The sequence below is a fragment of the Thalassophryne amazonica genome, chromosome 15 (genome assembly GCF_902500255.1).
Source record: "Thalassophryne amazonica chromosome 15, fThaAma1.1, whole genome shotgun sequence".
Taxonomy (NCBI): Eukaryota; Metazoa; Chordata; class Actinopteri; order Batrachoidiformes; family Batrachoididae; genus Thalassophryne; species Thalassophryne amazonica.
Genome location: NC_047117.1, coordinates 80,217,483 through 80,241,410, shown reverse-complemented (window position 1 = coordinate 80,241,410; position 23,928 = coordinate 80,217,483). Strand labels below are relative to the sequence as shown.

The following is a 23,928-nucleotide window of genomic DNA, read 5'->3' as shown; positions in this document are numbered from 1 at the left end:
TGGGAGCTGGTTCCACAGGAGAGGAGCCTGAAAGCTGAAGGCTCTGCCTCCCATTCTACTCTTACAAACCCCAGGAACCACAAGTAAGCCTGCAGTCTGAGAGCGAAGCGCTCTATTGGGGTGATATGGTACTACGAGGTCCCTAAGATAAGATGGGACCTGATTATTCAAACCTTATAAGTAAGAAGAAGAATTTTAAATTCTATTCTAGAATTAACAGGAAGCCAATGAAGAGAGGCCAATATGGGTGAGATATGCTCTCTCCTTCTAGTCCCCGTCAGTACTCTAGCTGCAGCATTTTGAATTAACTGAAGGCTTTTTAGGGAACTTTTAGGACAACCTGATAATAATGAATTACAATAGTCCAGCCTAGAGGAAATAAATGCATGAATTAGTTTTTCAGCATCACTCTGAGAAAAGACCTTTCTGATTTTAGAGATATTGCGTAAATGCAAAAAAGCAGTCCTACATATTTGTTTAATATGCGCTTTGAATGACATATCCTGATCAAAAATGACTCCAAGATTTCTCACAGTATTACTAGAGGTCAGGGTAATGCCATCCAGAGTAAGGATCTGGTTAGACACCATGTTTCTAAGATTTGTGGGGCCAAGTACAATAACTTCAGTTTTATCTGAGTTTAAAAGCAGGAAATTAGAGGTCATCCATGTCTTTATGTCTGTAAGACAATCCTGCAGTTTAGCTAATTGGTGTGTGTCCTCTGGCTTCATGGATAGATAAAGCTGGGTATCATCTGCGTAACAATGAAAATTTAAGCAATACCGTCTAATAATACTGCCTAAGGGAAGCATGTATAAAGTAAATAAAATTGGTCCTAGCACAGAACCTTGTGGAACTCCATAATTAACTTTAGTCTGTGAAGAAGATTCCCCATTTACATGAACAAATTGTAATCTATTAGACAAATATGATTCAAACCACCGCAGTGCAGTGCCTTTAATACCTATGGCATGCTCTAATCTCTGTAATAAAATTTTATGGTCAACAGTATCAAAAGCAGCACTGAGGTCTAACAGAACAAGCACAGAGATGAGTCCACTGTCCGAGGCCATAAGAAGATCATTTGTAACCTTCACTAATGCTGTTTCTGTACTATGATGAATTCTAAAACCTGACTGAAACTCTTCAAATAGACCATTCCTCTGCAGATGATCAGTTAGCTGTTTTACAACTACCCTTTCAAGAATTTTTGAGAGAAAAGGTAGGTTGGAGATTGGCCTATAATTAGCTAAGATAGCTGGGTCAAGTGATGGCTTTTTAAGTAATGGTTTAATTACTGCCACCTTAAAAGCCTGTGGTACATAGCCAACTAACAAAGATAGATTGATCATATTTAAGATCGAAGCATTAAATAATGGTAGGGCTTCCTTGAGCAGCCTGGTAGGAATGGGGTCTAATAAACATGTTGATGGTTTGGATGAAGTAACTAATGAGAATAACTCAGACAGAACAATCGGAGAGAAAGAGTCTAACCAAATACCGGCATCACTGAAAGCAGCCAAAGATAACGATACGTCTTTGGGATGGTTATGAGTAATTTTTTCTCTAATAGTTAAAATTTTGTTAGCAAAGAAAGTCATGAAGTCATTACTAGTTAAAGTTAATGGAATACTCAGCTCAATAGAGCTCTGACTCTTTGTCAGCCTGGCTACAGTGCTGAAAAGAAACCTGGGGTTGTTCTTATTTTCTTCAATTAGTGATGAGTAGAAAGATGACCTAGCTTTATGGAGGGCTTTTTTATAGAGCAACAGACTCTTTTTCCAGGCTAAGTGAAGATCTTCTAAATTAGTGAGACGCCATTTCCTCTCCAACTTACGGGTTATCTGCTTTAAGCTACGAGTTTGTGAGTTATACCACGGAGTCAGACACTTCTGATTTAAAGCTCTCTTTTTCAGAGGAGCTACAGCATCCAAAGTTGTCTTCAATGAGGATGTAAAACTATTGACGAGATACTCTATCTCCCTTACAGAGTTTAGGTAGCTACTCTGCACTGTGTTGGTATATGGCATTAGAGAACATAAAGAAGGAATCATATCCTTAAACCTAGTTACAGCGCTTTCTGAAAGACTTCTAGTGTAATGAAACTTATTCCCCACTGCTGGGTAGTCCATCAGAGTAAATGTAAATGTTATTAAGAAATGATCAGACAGAAGGGAGTTTTCAGGGAATACTGTTAAGTCTTCTATTTCCATACCATAAGTCAGAACAAGATCTAAGGTATGATTAAAGTGGTGGGTGGACTCATTTACTTTTTGAGCAAAGCCAATAGAGTCTAATAATAGATTAAATGCAGTGTTGAGGCTGTCATTCTCAGCATCTGTGTGGATGTTAAAATCGCCCACTATAATTATCTTATCTGAGCTAAGCACTAAATCAGACAAAAGGTCTGAAAATTCACAGAGAAACTCACAGTAACGACCAGGTGGACGATAGATAATAACAAATAAAACTGGTTTTTGGGACTTCCAATTTGGATGGACAAGACTAAGAGACAAGCTTTCAAATGAATTAAAGCTCTGTCTGGGTTTTGGATTAATTAATAAGGTGGAATGGAAGATTGCTGCTAATCCTCCGCCCCGGCCCGTGCTACGAGCATTCTGACAGTTAGTGTGACTCGGGGGTGTTGACTCATTTAAACTAACATATTCATCCTGCTGTAACCAGGTTTCTGTTAGGCAGAATAAATCAATATGTTGATCAATTATTATATCATTTACCAACAGGGACTTAGAAGAGAGAGACCTAATGTTTAATAGACCACATTTAACTGTTTTAGTCTGTGGTGCAGTTGAAGGTGCTATATTATTTTTTCTTTTTGAATTTTTATGCTTAAATAGATTTTTGCTGGTTATTGGTGGTCTGGGAGCAGGCACCGTCTCTACGGGGATGGGGTAATGAGGGGATGGCAGGGGGAGAGAAGCTGCAGAGAGGTGTGTAAGACTACAACTCTGCTTCCTGGTCCCAACCCTGGATAGTCACGGTTTGGAGGATTTAAGAAAATTGGCCAGATATATGTATGTATATATGTATGTATGTATGTATGTATATATGTATGTATGTATGTATGTATATATGTATGTATGTATGTATGTATATATGTATGTATGTATGTATGTATGTATGTATATATGTATGTATGTATGTATGTATATGTATATATGTATGTATGTATGTATGTATGTATGTATGTATGTATGTATGTATGTATGTATGTATGTATGTATGTATGTATATATGTATGTATGTATGTATGTATGTATGTATGTATATATGTATGTATGTATATATGTATGTATATATGTATATATGTATATATGTATGTATATATGTATATATGTATATATGTATGTATGTATATATGTATATATGTATATATGTATGTATGTATATATGTATATATGTATGTATATATGTATGTATATATGTATGTATGTATGTATGTATATATATGTATATATGTATGTATATATGTGTGTCATGAGCTGGGTAGGCATGGCACAGAAGGAGGTTGAACACAAATGCAGACTCAAAATACTGAGGTATATGTTAAAGGCTTATCTCAGAAATCAGGCTGGGGTTCAGTACACAGGAAGGCAGTCTGAGAAGCAGCGGTACAGGCAGGGGTCAGGCAGAGGCGTAGTCAATAACAAGCACAGTTCCAAAATACCAGGAGACACAATGGGCTGAGGCAGGAGCAAGGTCAAAAAACAAAGCACAGTCAAAAATGGCAAGGCAAGTACAGAGCAAAAAACAAAGGCTGGAACGTGGACAAGAAATTACAACGAACTGGCAGGGAGTGGAGAAAGTGAGGGGATTAAATAACAGGTGCAGTAATTAGCAAAACAAGGCACAGGTGTCAGGCAAGGTTCTGGAAGGGGTGTGGTCAGATGAGACAGAGGTGAGACAGGAGTCAAGAGAGTGCAGGAAGACAGAGCAGACAGAATTACAGTGAAGGTGAGAGAAGCTGATGCAAGATAGTGCAGTAAGACACATGCAAAGTGAACAGGACCTGACAAGATGGTGAACCTAACCTCAGTGATCAAAATAAAACACCAACACAAAAGATGAACAAAACCCATGTCCCAATAAACAAGAAAAAGAAAGAAAACCCGACATGAAGGAACAAAGAATTAAACCATGAAACAAATGCAAGAACTGAAAAGAGCTAAACAAGAAAATAAAGACTAAGACCAAACCAGAATGGAACTATGTGGAACAATAAACAGATAATTCAACATAAGACAAAAGAAAAGCAAACAGGAAATAAAACTAATGAATATACAAAGGTAGGACTGTAAGTAGACACATAACTAAAGTAAGATAAACAGGAAATAATTGAAACAGAAAATAAAACCACTGACAAAAGTATTACACACAGGAACAAGATAATCAGAACCTAAGTATGACAAGACTAAATTAATAACTAAAATAAAACGACCAGATAAAAACAATAGGGGACAAAACACGACTGGGCCAGACTGGGGCCAAAACCTGGACATTTAATCTAAATTCTCCCAGTAATTCCAGCCTTGGATGGGAAGTAACCTGCATTAGAATGGTGGGGGTGGGGATTGTAGACTCTCATCCACTTCACGCTGCGGAATGTGGCGATAAGTCCGGCATCAATGGGCCTCAGGAATTATGTATAATTTAATATATATAGTTGTTGCATATGCAGTGTACTACAATTTAACTTAAAAGTAATTTTAAAAGATCTGATACATAATATACAAGTAACACTAGGCTATAAGAATTTGTCACTTCAAACAGTAGATCTCATTGTACTACATTACTTGTTAAACACAAAGAAGTGCATCAACAGAACTGATCTTTACATGTTTATTGCCCACCACCAATAAGTGCAGTGCATCTGGAAATTATTCACAGCACTTCACTTTTTCCAGATTTTATTATGGTTCAGCCTTATTCCAAAATGGAGTACATTCATTCTTTTTCCTCAGAATTCTACTCACAATACCTGATAATGACAATGTGAATTTTTATTTATTTATTTAGATTTTTGCAATAAAAACAAAAAACAAACAAACAAAAAAAACTAAGAAATCACATGAACATAAGTATTCACAGCCTTTGACATGAAGCTCAAAATGGAGCTCAGGTGTATCCTGTTTCCACTCATCATCCTTGAGATGTTTCTACAGGTTAACTGGAGTCCACCTGGTATAAATTCAGTTGATTGGACATGATGTGGAAAGACACACACCTGTCTACATATAAGGTCCCACAGTTGGCAGTACATGTCAGAGCACAAACCAAGCATGAAGTCAAAGGAATTGTCTGTAGACCCCTGAGACAGGATTGTCAAGAGGCCCAAATCTGGGGAAGGGTACAGAAACATTTCTGCTGCTTTGAAGGTCCCAATGAGCACAGTGGCCTCCATCATCTGTAAATGGAAGAAGTTCCGATCCACCAGGACTTTTCCTAGAGCTGGCCGCTGTCTAAACTGAGCGATGGGGGAGAAGGGCCTTAGTCAGGGAGGTGACCAAGAACCTGATGGTCACTCTGTCAGAGCTCCATCATTCCTCTGTGGAGAGAGGAGAACCTTCCAGAAGGACAGCCATCTCTGCAGTCATCCACCAGGCCTGTATGGTAGAGTAGCTAGACGGAAGCCACTCCTTAGTAAAATGCACATGGTAGCCCACCTGGAGTTTGCTAAAGAAGGACTCTCAGACCATGAGAAACAAAATTCTCTGTTCTGATGACACAAAGATTGAACTCTGGTGTGAATGCCAGGCATCAAGTTTGGAGGAAACCAGGCACCATCCCTACAGTGAAGCATAGTGGTGGCAGCATCATGATGTGGGGATGTTTTTCAGCAGCAGGAACTGAGAGATTAGTCAGGATTGAAGGAAAGATGAATGCAGTAATGTACAGAGACATCCTGGATGAAAACCTGCTCCAGAGCACTCTTGACCTCAGACTGGGGTGACGGTTCATCTTTCAGCAGGACAATGACCCTAAGTGCACAGCCAAGATATCAAAGGAATGGCTTCAGGACAACTCTGTGAATGTCCTTGAGTGGTCCATCCAGAGGCCAGACCTGAATCTGATTGAACATCTCTGGAGAGATCTGAAAATGGCTGTGTACCAAAGCTCCTTCAACCTGATGGAGCTTGAGATGTGTTACAAAGAAGAATGGACAAAACTGCCCAAAGATAGGTGCACCAAGCTTGTGGCATCATATTCAAGAAGACTTGAGGCTGTAATTGCTGCCAAACGTGCATCAACAACGTACTGAACAAACAGTGCGAATACTCATGTATGTATGATTTCTTTGTTTTTATTTTTTGAATGCTTATGTACCTGTGATTTCCTAGTTATTATTTTTAATAAATTTGCTAAAATTTAAAAATCATTTTTTCATGTTGTCATTATGGGGTGTTGTGAGTACAATTTTGAGTGAAAAATGAATTTAATCCATTTTGGAATACGGTTGTAACAAAATGTGGAAAAAGTGAAGCACTGTGAATACTTTCTGGATGCACTGTATCCTCATGATACATTTCATATCTTATACAAAAATCAAATATATAATGAAAATAATTACTCAGTTCGATGCATTTTTGCCGCTTTGGGGTGCAGATGGTGGAATCCGCCATCTACTTTTCAGTGATGTCATCACTGACTGCCATCTGACAGATATGTGGAACATGCACACATTTTTGGGATACGTTTTTTTTGGTGCATTTCACTCAAGAATTTTCATGAGGATAACCTGTAATCAGTCAGTCACAGAATTAGTTAGGGTCCTTCATATCTAATGACTGTTTCATAATTGTAATTTTATATTTGATCCTCACTTTTTTCAGTTCCTGCATTTTGAAGAAGACAAAGAGAAGCTTCCCACCGGCAAACCTGGTACTACAGAGAATTAACTGCCCTCCTCAAGCACTTTTTCTCTGTTTAATATCATCTCCAAGCTACAGTCTGATGTGCTGCTGTGCTCATCAGGACAGCTCTGCTGTAACAGTGTCAGGTATGTCTGAAATATATTCAGTATAAAAATATGTCTCCAATTTGTTTTTGTGCTGTTATGCTTCATTACAAATATGGATGCAGATTGACTTGAAAATTCCATTTGATTTGTCGTTAAAAGGGATTAATAATTTCCACTCCATTAGTAAGCTGTAGTAATTGATGAATGGTAGCATTAAAAGAGATGAGAAGTTTCATTCACTTTCATTAAAACCTCATTACATGTGTCTCTCTGAAATCATTCCTTCTCCGCTTACCATCCCAGTCTGTGTTGATCAAGTTATTCTGATTAGCTGAGCGTTTTTTTATTATTATTATTATTATTATTATTATTATTATTATTATTATTTTATGATGGTCTGCTTGACCATAATACTTTGAACCTTGAAACCTCTGGTTGATGATATGAACACAAGCAAACCTCAAGTCTTTAGAGGCCTGTTACATACAAAGCTTAAGTTTAAAATTATAATGAAACAGTTTGTAAATGTTTAGCAACATACTGTTTTGCACTAATGAGCCTACAGCATTTTTGGGGTCATGTTTGTTCATCCTTAAATGCGTTGTGGTTGCACCTTATTGTGATGTATTTTAATACTGATCTTTTGCTACATCCGCCAAGGACAATCATCTGCATTTATTTATTTGTCTGTCTGTCTGACTGTTAGCAGGATTACATCAAAACTACTGCATGGATTTTGACCAAATTTGCACCACAGATAGATATTAGGTCATGGAAGACTACATTAAATTTTGGAGGTGATCTGGATCCGGATCAGGATTTCATTTTGTAGACTTTTTAAGGATTACTTCAAAACTACTTCACAGATATGACATCACAATGTAAAACCAAGATCAGGAAGACTCTATTTTGTTTCAGCTTGTAAATGAAATATCAGATTGCAACATCTTGATCAGTCGGGCCGTTCTGAATCAGTATGCAATTATTGCATTTTGTTGTTGAATCTGGATCCAGTTAAAGTCTGGGTCACGATGTGAATCATATATCTTTTATTTTGTCCTTGTCAACCCTTGGTGGATGTCAGAAATCTCCAATTGCTTTTGTTAGCATAGAAATTGAAGTGGATTATTCTCTCCAAGAATCAGCATCATGTCAAAATGGAGGAGTTGATGTTTTCAAAAAGGCACTGTCATGGGGAGCTGAGATCTTGGGAAGGCTTTATTTTTTCATGAGGTTGAGGGGGATATTTCCAAAATGGTGCATCGGGATTGGACTCAGTTTTCATGGTTGCCACAGATACCAGTCATCACACTTACAAAGCACCACCATATGGTTCCTGTTGGGTCTTACCATATAAAACACTGGAGTTTCTTTTGGACCTGGATCAGGAACCTTCTGTTTGGGAGGCAAGTCCACTAAATGTTTGTAACCTGTGCTAACGACCTGTGGCAATGGAAAATCTGTAAAAAGAGCAGGACAGTGTGTTAATATTCCTCAGTCACCCAGATAGGAAACATCTATAGGTTTACTCCAAAGCTACCAGATGTCTGCTTGAATCTTGAAAACCCTTCATTGCTCATCCAAGTGGTCTCTTTAGTGTCATGTTGGGAGTATAGTGAGCATCTGTGTGTAGGTGTGTCTCACAGAATACAGACCAGCTAAGTGGGTGTGGAATCCAGAAATCAAGATAAGGACTTCTACAACAGATTTCACAGGAGTAAACACTGAGGTGTTTCAAAGCAAAATTTTCTGTGTTGCTAGGGTATTTATGTATATGAGGTCTGTGAGAAAAGTATCCGACCTTATTATTTTTTTAAAAAACCATATGGATTTGAATCACGTGTGATTACATCAGTCAAGCTTGAACCCTCGTGGGCATACGAGAGTTTTTTCACGCCTGTCGGTGACGTCATTTGCCTGTGAGCACGCCTTGTGGAAGGAGTGGTCCAGCCCCCTCATCGGAATTCCTTTGTCTGAGAAGTTGCTGAGAGACTGGTGCTGTGCTTGATCAAAATTTTTTCAAAAACTGTGAGGCACATCCGAGTGGACACCATTCGAGAAATTCAGCTGGTTTTCGGTGAAAATTTTAAACACCAGGAAAAACACCTCCGTGTTGATAACCATTTGTAAAATCCAGGTGGCTTTTGGTGGCTTTCAGAGTGAGTGAGTATCTGAGAAATTGTTTAACAGCAGGGCATGTTCCAACTTGTCCTTAAGGCTTCCAACGGAGGTGTTTTTCCTGTGGCGGGCGCACCACGCCAGCTGCGAGCCGACGCGCCAATCCATCCGCACGTCTTTCATTAAAAAAAAATCTCCTTTTAACAGTGGAATGTCCGGATAAACTGCTGATTCTGACCTCTTCTGAAAGTTCTCTGTTCTCTCATGACGTCCTGGTTCAACAGAGGCTTAAATTTGGAGGTTTTCAGCTTGAAACAGGATGACGACGTCGCCTCGGAGCGCTGCGCAACGTCCTGCTCCGTGGGAAGTCCTTACAGCGATAGAAACAATCCAAAATCTCTCATCAGCCGTTAAAATTTACACCAAAAACCAGCTGAATTTCTCGAATGGTGTCCACTCGGATGTGCCTCACAGTTCTTGAAAAAATTTTGATCAAGCACAGCGCCAGTCTCTCAGCAACTTCTCAGACAATGAAAATCCAACGAGGGGGCTGGACCACTCCTTCCACAAGGCGTGCTCACAGGCGAATGACATCACTGACAGACGTGAAAAAACTCACGCATGTGCACGAGGGTTCAAGCTTGGCTGATGTAATCACACGTGAGTCAAATCCATATAGTTTTTTTTTTTAAATAAAACTGTCGGTTTCTTTTCTAATAGACCTCATATACATTGGGGTAAAAAAGTATTTTGGTAAAAATACCCTTCCACAGTATTGCCCCCAATTGTGCAAGTTCCCCTACTTAGAAAGATGACAGAGGTCTGTAATTTTCATCATAGATACACTTCAACTATGAGACACAAAATGAGAAAAAAAAAATCCAGGAAATAACACTGTAGGATTTTTAAATAATTTATTTGTAAATTATGGTGGGAAATAAGTATTTGGTCAATAACAAAAGTTCGACTTAATACTTTGTAACATATCCTTTGTTGGCAATGACAGAGGTCAAACGTTTCCTGTAAGTCTTCACCGGGTTTGCACACATTGTAGTTGGTATTTTGGCCCATTCCTCCATTCAGATCTCCTCTAGAGCAGTGATGTTTTGGGGCTGTCGCTGGGCAACATGGACTTTCAACTCCCTCAACAAATTTTCAATGGGGTTGAGGTCTGGAGACTGGCTAGGCCACTCCAGGACCTTGAAATGCTTTTTACGGAGCCACTCCTTCATTGCCCGAGTGGTTTGTTTGGGATCATTGTCATGCTGGAAGACCCAGCCACGTTGCATCTTCAATGCTCTCACTGATGGAAGGAGGTTTTGACTTAAAATCTCATGATACATGGCCCTGTTCATTCTTCCCTTTACACAGATTAGTCGTCCTGTCCCCTTTGCAGAAAAACAGCCCTGAAGCATGATGTTTCCACCCCCATGCTTCACAGTAGGTATGGCATTCTTGGAATGCAACTCAGCATTCTTCTTCCTCCAAACACAATGAGTTGAGTTTTTACCAAAAAGTTCTATTTTGGTTTCATCTGACCACATTATATTCTCCCAGTCCTCCTCTGGATCATCTATATGCTCTCTGGCAAACTTCAGATGGGCCTGGGCACATACTGACTTAAGCAGGAGGACATGCCTGTCACTGCAGGATTTGAGTCCCTCTCTGCGTAGTGTGTAGCCTTTGTTACTTTGGTCCCAGCTCTCTGTATGTCCTTCATCAAGTCCCTCCATGTAGTTCTGGGATTTTTGTTCACTGTTTTCATGATCATTTTGACCCCACAGGATGACATCTTGTGTGGAGCCCCAGATCCTTGACTATTATAGATTCACTCTTCCCAGCCAGGTGCACATCTACAGTGTTCTTCCTGGTGTCCTTCAATAGCTCTTTGGTCTTGGCCACGGTTGAGTTTGGAGTCTGACTGTTTGAGGCTGTGGACAGGTGTCTTTTATACAGATAACAAGTTCCAGCAGATGCCATTAATACAAGGAACTGGTGGAGGACAGAAGAGCTTCTTAAAAAGGTTGTTACAGGTCTGTGAGAGCCAGAAATCTTGCTTGTTTCTGGGTGACCAAATACTTATTTTCCACCATAATTTACAAATAAATTCTTTACAAATCCTACAATTTGATTTCCTGGATTTTTTTTTTCTCATTTTGTCTCTCATAGTTGAAGTGTATCTATGATGGAAAATTACAGACCTCTCTCATCTTTCTAAGTAGGAGAATTTGCACAATCAGGGACTGACTAAATACTTTTTACCCTATTTTATATCCCCAGTTATACAGTTTCATGATGAAGTGGAGCAAAGGAGGGTTTTTTAAAAGAAGACCTGAAAGTTCACCTACAATTTGCCAGAAGGTACATCTGAGATGCAAGCCTAGATTTGATGTTTTAGTGAAAGAAGACCCTCGTCTATACCACTTCATCATGAAGCTTTATAACTGGAGATACAAAATGTAGAATTTGCACTGTGCACAATTTCTCTAATCACAGCCACAGAAGCCTGTAACTTCTTCTGGGCTGTCTGGGTATCTTAGTGGCTTTCCTCACTGTTCTCCTTCTTGCACAGTCACTCAGTTTTTGAGAACTCTCTGCTGCACACAGATTTACCATAGAGTGCCATATTGTTTGTATTTCTTCATAACTGATGTAAATAAAGTTCAAGACATATTCACTGAATTGGAAATGTTCATGTATCCATCTCCTGACTTGTCTGAAGAAAACTGGCAATTAAACTGATTATTTACAGGTATTATACCAAAGGGCCCCATTACTTATGCAACCTATCATCTTGGCTTTTATATTTTTGCTTAATTTATATCAAGTTGTAGAGATTTGTTTTCAGTTTGAGTCTAAGGAAGATAATTTTAGAAATTTTTATAGTGAGAAGCCTGATTTACTTTTTGTATTTGAAACACCATAAACAAATTAAAATGTGTGAAATACCAAGGGGCTGAATACTTTTGCAAGCCACTGTAAACACAGTGGAGTGGAAGGACATGTTCATATAGATTCCAGGGCAAGGCTGTGCCAGCACAGAAAACCTACACTTTTTCTTGCACTACACAGTATTGTTCAGCACCCTGACACTTAACATGTAATCTAATGCCTAATTTAGTGGCATTCACAGGTGAATCATCCCTGTGAATGTATCCGCACAGTGACATGCTCTGACATTGAAATGTTTTTGTTATGTTTTGTTTTTCTGCACATGGTCACTTTCTATTTCGCAGCTGCTTGAAATCTGCACAATCGTGTGTTTTGGACGTGATTGGACTGGCGGCAGTGGAAACTCTCAGAGCTCCCTGAATATTTTCTGATGGGCATTCTTGTGGGCAGTCAAGTAGATCGACAAGGACACAACATAGATTGTTAATGAATAACCCTCCAGCACTTACACTCACACACGTTCTCTCCTCCACACAGCGCTCTCACTTGTGCACGCCACTCTCTTGCGTTTTTATCATGATTCCATCAGTGCTGCTGCTCCACCACCTTCACTCCTTCACTCACATGCCTCGGAGCGCTGCCTTATTTTCCCTCAGGAGTGTTGCAACTCCCTGCCAATTCTTTCCAATCCATCACTGTGTGTTTTGCCCCCCGGGGTGCCGTGTACGCCAGCACCAGTTTTTCCCATGCCGTCTGTCTGATCGGGCGTCTGTGCCATGTAGAAATGCCTCTAGTCTTCATCTAATCTTTACTTTGGGAAGACTGTGTGAGATTGGCATGCTGTGTGCCACACGGACTGTGAGCACAAATATGACTAACCGTCCCAGGCCATGAGATAGAGGTGGCTACACATCAGAAAATGATGGGACATTTGCTTTATTTTATAACTTCAAGAGGAACAATTGCAATCACAGTTTTAGAAGTGAACTTGGAGAACATATACATCTGCTCAGATCAAACAATCCCTAAATTTTTCATCGGGATCAGTGCATGTTTGCAGCCGCAGCAAAGTCATTAAAATCACATGAGTGTAGGACTGACAGGTTTCATCGAGATCAAAGTGCTCATTTGTGAGGTGCTGTCAAAGTCTCCCATCTTATGTTAAAGAAAGTAAAGATCCACAATCCATATCACTGTGAAACTGAACACTCCATTTTAATACAGTAATTAAGTTAATGTAAGTCAAAATTTGAAAAAGTTATAGTCACTCATTTCCATTAATTAAACTAACTCAAGAATGAATTGTTGTCATAACAACTCAGTTCCTTTAAGTGCATTTAAAGTTTTGGGGCACTTAAGTGTTGGTGATGTATTTCCAGTGCATTCCATTCACTCATTTTAATTGAGTTTATGTAACAGAGGCCAGCAGGTGTCGCTGTGCAGATGTAGTTAGTAAACCTCACTCCCAACAGCTGCAAAGAATTCTCTAGTCACAAGGCCAGAGTCCTGGCTTTTAGTCTACTGGTTAGAGAGTCCGACTTCCATGCCAGAGATGATGAGTTCGCGTCCTGAGGGGAGCGAATGGGCAGAGTCATAACAACACAACGCAGAGTCAGCAAGTAAACCAAAGAATGCATCAAAAAAAATCTAATCCCAAATGTAATGCAAATTTTTTAGGCAGAAATTTGTCACTTTTTTATTGAAAAACATGAATTAGATTTACATAAGTTTAATTAACTATAAATTAAGTTACTAAAACTTTAACAGTTAGATTTTTGAAAATTATTTTATTTAAGTTGGCAAACTCGAATGGTTTAAAGCAATCGGTTTCCTCAAATGGTTTGGGTTCATCTAACTCATTGAGTTTTACAGTGTATCCAAATCTGAAAATCCCAAAATCAATTGGTTCTTTAGAAATAGATTGTTACGCTATTGTGAACAGTGGCTGATTTGTTTATTTGTTTATTTTTTTGAGAAATGTATCACAGTGTCAAGAGATAAATAAATAAATTAATTAAAAAGTTGCATATATCTCAGGACACGTCCAGAAGCTTATAGGTCCACCTTATTGCCCTGGATGGCAACCATCCACAAAGACAACAGGGCTATCCTTTTTTTTTTTTTTTTTTTTTGCTTCTTTACATATATAAACTGTGGATTAAGATCAGCACCAGAATTTATTGCTATTCTTATTTTCTAAGATGAATGTTTAATTCTGGTTACTGGACACTGGCTTAAAACTAGGGATGGGATGTCTCGTTGGAATAGTTGACTACGACTAGCTAACATCCGACTAGTCAGCTATTTGTTATTAGTCGACTAGTCGAAAGCCATTTATTAAGTTAATTTAGCCCTTTAAAGAATAGACCTACTGGAGCTGCCACCCCTCCCTTCACCCACTGAAGAAAGTGTTTGAACCTTGGCAGGCGAATTATCTTAAACGGGTTGTCTATGCTGAGTAAATGAATGCAGGTATAGGCTACTAATGATTAGTCGACGTCGACTAATGATTTTCATTAGTCGTCAAACCCTACTTAAAACTGATGAAAAAACAACCACATTTTGATCAACACCAAAACCCAAGAATTGTTTTGAGATGGTAAAGTTGATAATCCAGTTTCATGAAGATCAGCTGACAGTGTATTTGAAATGTTAAAAACTAAACAAACAATAAACAAAACTGCAAGTTTCGTTTGGAAAAGGCAGAAATGACATTATCCACATCCAAAATCTGAATAACACCAACATTTAGTGGTTTTTTTCATCATTCACTCGAGTTCTGTGAAAATGAAATAAAATGAATTTGCATAATTCGACTGTCAGATCAATATACAGGAACCTGTGGGCACACAACCTTACTATATAATATAATATAATATAATATATTAGTTAAATTGTGTTGAATAAAATGCAAACTACTTTGAAAGGTGAAATAATTGGAGACGGATCAGCACCACGGACAGCGCCTCTCTCTCTCTCTCTCTCTCTCTCTCTCTCTCTCTCTCTCTCTCTCTCTCTCTCTCTCTCTCTCTCTCTCTCTCTCTCTCTCTCTCTTCCGGGCGCACACTCGGCAGCTGGCTGCAACACCGCTCCTCCCTCCTGTGTTGTGGCTTTCCTGGTACATAGATCCTTAAACGCGAACAGTGTTTTTTTCGTTTTTTTTCGTTTTTTTTTTTTTTTTTTGCCGAAGAGCACTTTTCCATCCCAAAATCAGAAGACGGACAATCGAGCTGTTTCTACATCGACTTGAGAGACTGACGAGAGTTGCGGCGTCGGATAAGGTCCTGCACCCCCAAATCTCTGTCAGCCATGGAGACTTGGGTCGGCTCGTACCCGGGCTGGCACTTACCTCTGGGTATCTGGCTGATAATCGCCGCTCAGACCCTCCCGTGTGCCAAAGCGGAGATAAGTTGTGCGTCTTGTCCATCGCCGTTTCAACTTCACCAGGTGGAATTACTGCTGGATACGCGCGCTGGCCCGATGCACGAGCCAAACGCCCAAGAAAAAATCCGAGCGAAGTTCAGGCAACTCGGGGTTACCGACCAAAACATCTACGACCATCAGGTGGTCTCTAACGATGGGGTTGGCACGAGGGAAGGCGCACCAGGCAAACGCCAAAGTGCAGAAAGTCACCGCGGGGTTGAGGACGCTGGGCTCAGGAGAGCCAAGAGAAACGGTCCGGAGTTCTTCAAGTTCGGCGACAGAGCCGGCGCGGAGATGCAGGCTTCCGAGGAACGAGGCAGCCTCGTGGCGCTGCTGGATGGCCACAAACAGGGGCGATCAGAGTTCAGATGGAACAGGGACGAAGGGAGAGGGAATAACCGTCAAGAGGAGCCCAAACTCGTCAGTGGCACTTTCGCGCTTACTGGAGACTCTGCGCACAACCACGCAGCGGTTTACTGGTCGGGACAAAACAGCAGCGTGAGTAGACCTCAGCTTTTTCCACCACTTCTCGCTATTCCCTCTTTTCAATCCAACTCTTTCCAACGCGCAGCGGCGTCTTTCCAGCTGTCTACAAACTCCGTGGCGCACATCGCGGAGGCTCTTTTGCGCTTTGTGCAGCAGTTGATTGGCCGTTAACAGGTGCACTTCAAGCTCCGGACGCGCACTCTATCCTGAACACCACATTTGTGCAGTGATTGTGAATTGTCATTGGCTTTACCTTTGCTTTTTGTGCGTAATTTACGCACGGGAATTATCATTGGATTGATTCCAGCACACTTATTGTTTAAGAATCTTCTTCTGATCAGTTTATCAGATAAAAAAAAAAAAAAAAATCAAATCCATAACCTGTGGTGTTATCAATCGACTCCTAAATATTTCTAAATCTTTTGGATACATGTTGATGAGGTTCTCCCGCCTGGAAGTGTTTGTGCTTTTCTTGAATGATTGGATGATTTGCTTTCTACCAAAAAACGAGTAGATTAAATTAAGTGATTTTTCTCCCCACAGTTACATTTACGTACCATGTGGCGGTGTCTGTCCTGGCTGCATTACCACAGACTGCCTACAGGGGGGGGGGGGGGTGTTCGGTGTATGGAGGTTGTGCCTCTGCATTCAGCAGATCAGTGCCTCTTTGAAACACTGGTGCCTCATGATATGTGTTCACACAATTAAACCCTGCAAAATTATGGATATTGGACAATTTTCTAAATCGATTAGACAAACAGTTTCATTTAATAATAATAATAATAATAATAATAATAAATCAATCAATAAAATGCCCTCCTCCTGGGTGCAGAGGAGTCCTGTGAGTGTCATGATGATGGAGTAAAGGTAAAAAAAAAAAGATGCAGCCATCATGCTGTCATAACGTGCAAATCTCTGCTGCAGCATCAAATACTTCACACAGTGGCACTTTATGCATCTCTACATCGCCAATCCAGACTGCAGTCAGAGCTCTCAAAATACATAAAAACCCTCCTCTTTCACACGATGACCCTCATAAGAAGAGAATAATGAGGTGGAGTCATTTACGCAAACATGATCAGCTCGTTTTTGTGCTTCCACAGGTTTAATATGTTCCCTTGCTCCCCCCCCCCCCCAGCAACACCACCCCTATTTTTTTTCGCTTTGTTCCAGTTCAAAGAAAAATGGCATGTCTGAGCTAATTATGACACAGTGTATAAGTTTGTTTTTTTTAACCCTAAGTGCAGACCAAGCCACTGTGAGGTGTGTGTGTGTGTGTGTGCAGCTGCAGGAGTGTGTGCTGGATGGAGAGGGTACGGAGGAGGTTGCCACCCACCGGCCTCAGATCATTAATAATTGTAATGGAAACTGAGGCCTATGTGTGGAAACTCTTTTGTGGCAAAAAAGAGAGATCTGTCCACTGCTCCCCCACCTCCCAAGAGAGCAGAACTACTGCTTAATCTTCATTGGCTGTTGGTGCTTTTACCGAGTGATGAATGGAGTGGACAGAGACGAGTTTGGAGTTGTCCAAGTTAAGTACAGCAGTAGTTAAGTGAGAGTAAGCAGGAGGCTTACCGGATACTGTGGTCCAACCGCCTTCACCTTGACAGCATCTTCACCATCTCTGTGGGGCTGCTTGATTTGAATTTATGTCCTCTGAATGAAAATGACCAGTTCCAAACATGTATTTGGAACAGGTCATTGCTCATGCTTGAGCAATCTTTTAAAGTCATCACAATGTGCAAATGGGTTTTTAGGTACTTTTCTCAGCAAGATGTAGCCAGGTTTCTTTTTAAACACCCTCAAAGTCCCGCAGTTTTATGACCTGCTAAATACAACATTTAAGCCTGACACAGCCCATTTTAAACTTCTGTGACAAATGTCACAAAGGCAATATCAGGGTCCATGCAGGGCAGAGCAGGTGGTTCTGTTGGGTAGGAGTTGGCTTAACAATATGTAGACCAAGATTCAATTCAAGGTCTATGCTTCATGCTGTCTTTCGGTGTCCTTGGACAAGACATTTTGTTTGCATTTTCCCAGTTCACCCAGTTCTAAATAGGTCCTGGCCAAGGATGGGGAAGTAACCTGAGATGTACTGGTATCCTGTCCAATGGGAGTTGAAGACTCTTGGGGATAAGCACCAGCACCAATGGGAATCAAGGCCTACAAAGGACCACTGTCTTCAACACAATAAGCCTCAAATCTCAAATGAACATTATGATGATCCCACCAGGACCTCAAACCAGAATTTGTTTTTCAGTCAGTTTATTCTGATCAGAATTGGTATTTTAACATATCACAATGAAACCCAAACAAACCAAATGAAATGCTGGTTAATAAGGATGTGTGACATAACAAAATGTATATTTCAGACTTGTCAAAAATCTCTATTGTTATAGGTTATATTTTGCTCTTGTCTATCTTTAAGGCCGTTGTTAGCAAGCTAGACTGTGCTAGTCACATTGTTAAGCCTAACTGTAGCTAGCTGACTATTTTCTACATTATTCCTTCTTACGTTAGCCTGTCCATCAAACCTTGATGAACATCGAGTCTCAGGAGAACATTTACATTGTTCATAGCAAAGTATTTACTTCTTCTGGACTGAAATCAAGATAGTACGTCTCTTCACCTTCACCCTTGTTTTTGCTTGGATTCGCCACAGCAGATCTGATCTGTTGATTTGGCACAAGTTTTACACCGGATGCCCTTCCTGACACGACTTCATATTACATAGAGAATGGGCAGGGGTGAGCTTTGAACCGTTTGGCCACCATCCTGGCATTGACTGAAATGAGGATACAGATACTTTAATCTCCTGCCGTTGGCAAATTTGTTTTCGCCATTGAAAGACATCCGCAACATTCAGGGGACGTCACGTTTGTGAACCCAGCACAAAGATATTGCAAGTGGAAAATATTTGCCCTGTGTGCAGATGACGTGGCAAAGCAGGATATTGTTTTAACTGGTGCATGTGTGCCTTTTGAACAAGATAACTCCAAAACAGCAGGATGGATTTCTTTTAAACCTGGTGGGAATATTAGTTGGATAGCTATTGAGACGTGATTAGATTTTGGAGTAGATTGATCAAAGGTCAAATATTAAGGTCAAGGAAAACATAGTCTGAAAAACACAATTTTTTTGGTATATCCCAACACCAAGAAGCCCAGATGGATGATCTGAAGCATACACTGCTCAGAAAAAAAAATATTTGTGATTGTTAAAAATGACTTGATAATGAAGTCACACACAAGTGATGATGAAATCACACATAGTCAAAACACCATTATTTCAAATAAATATTTTTGTTCAGGAACATTAAGAAATAATATTTTGTAGTTTGTTTTTCATCTCACTGATGTATCACTTGTAGAAACAAGTTCAAAGCCTGGGTTGCTACATATGTAAACTCTAACTGCAGAAAGATTTGTAATTAATGAACCGACTGAAGGAAAAAAAATATATTGCATTTAGTGCTGTTGGTGTTTTTGTTATGACACAAAATGGACATATTGTCTGTTTTTGAGCTGGAACGAACATATTCACAGCATCTTAGTGTGCAGTCGTATTTAAACCAGCTTGCTCAGTCATGTTTTCCTCCAGGAGGAGCTGTCATTGGTTCAGGTTCCCTGCGGTGGGGCGATGAGACGTGCGCACCGGGATAATGCCCTCACACAGTCTCTCTCTGCACCAGTCCAACATGCTGTCTCGCCCTCTCTCTCCGTGTCTCCACGTGTCCGCCTCAGGCTGCCTCGGGTTGCGTCAAACCTTAAATTTACATATTTACGGGGAACGCAAGACACAGCGATGTTGAGACTGTCTTTTATAATATTTATGGGCGTGGGTGTGATGAAGTGTTCTGACAGCAAGGTGATGAGTTCTTAGCTGAAGTATCTTTGAGGTTCGGCACCGTGGCGCTCCTCGACGGCATTAAGCGGAATGGCATTGTGACTGACAGCCTGAGTACAAAATGGATTGATGCATATCAGGGTGATCTTGACAGATTGATCTCTTCCACGGGAACCTTGAGCCTTCCTACTTAACTGCAGAATCAAAACAAATGCATTCTTTAAAGAAAAGTGATTACAGCCTCATTTGTTGATGGCACGGGACAAGCCGTCAGCTCTTTTTAGTGGGATCGGTGCCGCCGTCTCTCATGTTGATGTTTATTTCATGCACCGTACACATGCTGTGCACACTCTCTTTGTTGCTTGGCATCTGTTGGGGTGAGGAAGAAAATTAGCATAAGATGTGTGAATGTAGGGGTTTGACTGGAGTTTGTCTTTCATGTCCGGACTCGCAGGGAGGCGGGTCGCTCGTACCTGGCAAGTCATCAGTAGATCCGGCTGTGTGCGCTTGAAATTCCAAAAATCTTGCTTGAGAATCAGGTGGATACATGTAGAGTTCTGTGTGTCTTTGAAGACAAATGTGTCATAAAGAAAACACACACACACACACACACACACACACACACACACACACACACACACACACACACACACACACACACACACACACACACACACACACACACACACACACACACACACACACACACACACACACACAAGCAGAGACCTACCAGAAAGGTTGGACCAATGTTCAGTCACACTGTGCAGCAAAAACAACACCAGAGTGGTTCTTTTGCTAAACTCCACAAATGTATAAAACCGCTATATTATTAAAACTGTCTATATAACTGAACAATTAACTGAACTGAACGTGTCCATCTGGAGCTAGATCTCAATGAATGTCTTCAATGTCTGGTAGAGTGCTACTACCAAACACTGGGCTGGTCTGCATTTTATATATATATATATATATATATATATACACACACACAACAAAAATATAAACGCAACACTTTTGGTTTTGCTCCCATTTTGTATGAGATGAACCCAAAGATCTAAAACTTTTTCCACATACACAATATCACCATTTCCCTCAAATATTGTTCACAAACCAGTCTAAATCTGTGATAGTGAGCACTTGTCCTTTGCTGAGAACCTTTCAGAGTGGCCTTTTATTGTAGACAGTCTAAGGCACACCTGTGCGCTAATCATGGTGTCTAATCAGCATCTTGGTATGGCACACCTGTGAGGTGGGATGGATTATCTCAGCAAAGGAGAAGTGCTCACTATCACAGATTTAGACTGGTTTATGAACAATATTTGAGGGAGATGGTGATATTGTGTATGTGGAAAAAGTTTTAGATTTTTGAGTTCATCTCATACAAAATGGGAGCAAAACCAAAAGTGTTTCTTTTATATTTTTGTTGAGTGTGTGTGTGTGTGTGTGTGTGTGTGTATATATATATATATATATATATATATATATATATATATATATATATATATAATATAAAGATTTAGTGAATTTCTTGTTTGTCCTGATCCTTTCTGTGATGTTCTTTATAACAAATGATTCAAAGGTGTTCAAACTGCAAATTAATGGCAATAAATTGTTCAAATCCACATAAAATGTTTTGATGCAACTATTTACTGCCCCCTACATTTTGTATGCAAAACATTTGGTGGCCGCTACTACTACTACTACTACTACTACTACTACTACTACTACTACTACTACTACTACTACTACTACTTTACAATAACAATAGCAGTGATGATGACGACAATGATGATCATAATAATAGCAATCTTCTTGTTGTTATTATTATTATTATTATTATGATGATGATGATTAATCTTCTTATTCTTAACCTGGTACTAATATAGTACTACTACTTCAACTACTTATTATAATTATGATGATAATAATTATCGTCGCAATGACTACCATGGTGATGATGATGATATTAATGTTAATTCATGTAATTTCCATCTTCTTGTTATTATTGTAATTAATTTTTTATTCTTGACCTGGTACTACTACTACTAGTAGTACTACTTCTTATTATAATAATGATAATTATAATAGTAGCAGCAAGGACAGCTATGATGATGCTGATGATGATGATAATAATGTTAGTCAGTTCCATCTTCTTGTTATTATTATGATTAATGTTCTTATTCTTGACATGGTACTACTACTGCTATTACTACCACCACCACCACCACCACTACTACTACTACCACTTTGTACAACAACAATAATGATAATGATAATAATAATCATTATTATTATTATTAATTAGTCATCTCCATCTTCTTCTTCTTATCATTCATCTTATTCTTATACTACTAGTACTAGTAATATTACAACAACAACAACTACTACTGCTACCACTACTACTTTAGCTCTGTCTAAACAGCCATTTCAAAGTATTAAGCATCAGCATGCAAATGGCTACAAAATACATTTAAAAAGCAGAAATGAAACAAAAAATGAACATCAAGCAGAATGTAAAACACATTTAATTTGATTAAACACATAATTAAAGATAAAATACATGATTAAAGAACCACTACATTAAAATCATATTTAAAAAAAAAACATTTAAAAACAATTTCTAAATTGAAAACATTCAACAGAGTTTGACAGTCAAATCTCAACAGGCAAATAATTTTGTGCACACCAAAAAAAAAAAGCCCATATTGGTCACATATAGGTCAGAGTTCATCCAGCTTGTTTAATTTAATTTAATTTAATTAGCTTATAATGTGCCAAATCACAGCAAAGCTGTCTCAAGGCGCCTTACATGAAACAAGTCAACATAAAATTGAATACATACTTAAAAATGAATAAAAAAATTCAAGTACATAAATAAAAACAGAAGGAAAAGAATAAAACAAATAAAAATAAAAACTATCCATAAGAAAGAGAATAAAAATAGGTTTTGAGTCTTGATTTAAAAATGTCCACGGACTCAGAATGCCTCACGGTCGCAGGAAGAGTATTCCACAGGGTGGGTGCACAATACAAAAAGGCTCTTTGACCTGCTGACTTCTTCTTCACAATGGGAACACAGAGAAGTCCCGCATCCTGCGACCGCAAAGCCTGGGCCGGCATGTAGAGTTCCACCAGATCAGCCAGATAAGATGGCGCCAGTCCATGAACAACCTTATAAGTCAATAGCAAAACCTTAAAATCTGCTCTCACAGAGACAGGGAGCCAGTGCAAAGATGCCAAAATGGGTGTGATATGTTCAGACCTTCTGCTACATGTCAGATGTCTGGCGGCAGCATTCTGAACCAGCTGAAGACCCCTAATGCTAGACTGTGGTAACCCTAAAAATAGAACATTACAATAATCTAGTCTAGAAGAAACAAAAGCATGAATCAGGGTCTCAGCATCAGCCATGGACAGGATGGGGCGGATCCTCGCTATATTTCTCAGATGTAAAAAAGCAGTCCTAGTAACATCCCTGATGTGGAGGTCAAAAGACAACGTGGGATCAAAAATTACCCCAAGGTTCCTCATTTTGTCCGTATGATGTATGACACAGGAACCCAGGCTGAGCGCCAGCTGGTCAAACTGATGCCGATGTCTCGCTGGACCAAGAACCATCATTTCAGTCTTATCAAAGTTTAAAAGTAGGAAGTTACTAGACATCCACCTTCTCACTGATAGAAGACAGTCCTCCAGGGATTTTATGGGAGTGAGATTTCCCGCAGTTATCGGCATGTACAACTGAGTATCATCAGCATAACAATAAAAGGCAATCCCAAAACTCCACAGTATACGCCCAAGGGGTGCCACATACAGGGAGAAAAGCAAGGGGCCTAAAACAGATCCCTGTGGATCCCTGTGTTCGTTAATTAAGCAAACCCCACCCCTACCACATTTCTCCATGCAATGTGGAATTGCATCAGGAATGGAATCCGGCGTAAAAGTTGTGCCATGTCAACATGCTGATCCACGTTGGATCTACTGTGGAGACGTCAAGTAAAAACCAAGGGCACAGCTGAAGGGATTTACTCGTAACATGAACAACAATGACATGTAACATAAAAATTAAAAAGTCTCCTTGGAAAAAAGCAAAAAAAACAAAATACAAACCTTGAGGTGCTGCAGTGATTCCTCTGAGTATTAATTAATGTTGTTTAAATTTCTGTTTTAATGGCACCTGT

General features: G+C 39.6%; 1 protein-coding gene across 1 annotated transcript in view; it reads left to right on the top strand.

The window, feature by feature from the left end:
- Positions 1-15,034: 15,034 nt before the first annotated feature.
- Positions 15,035-23,928, top strand: part of sorcs3 (sortilin related VPS10 domain containing receptor 3) — a 646,076-nt gene continuing 637,182 nt past the window's right edge. Inside the window, exon 1 of the mRNA XM_034187360.1 lies at positions 15,035-15,910. Within this exon, the coding sequence (XP_034043251.1) occupies positions 15,299-15,910 (612 nt within the window). The 5' untranslated portion in view covers positions 15,035-15,298. The remainder of the gene's footprint in view (positions 15,911-23,928) is intronic.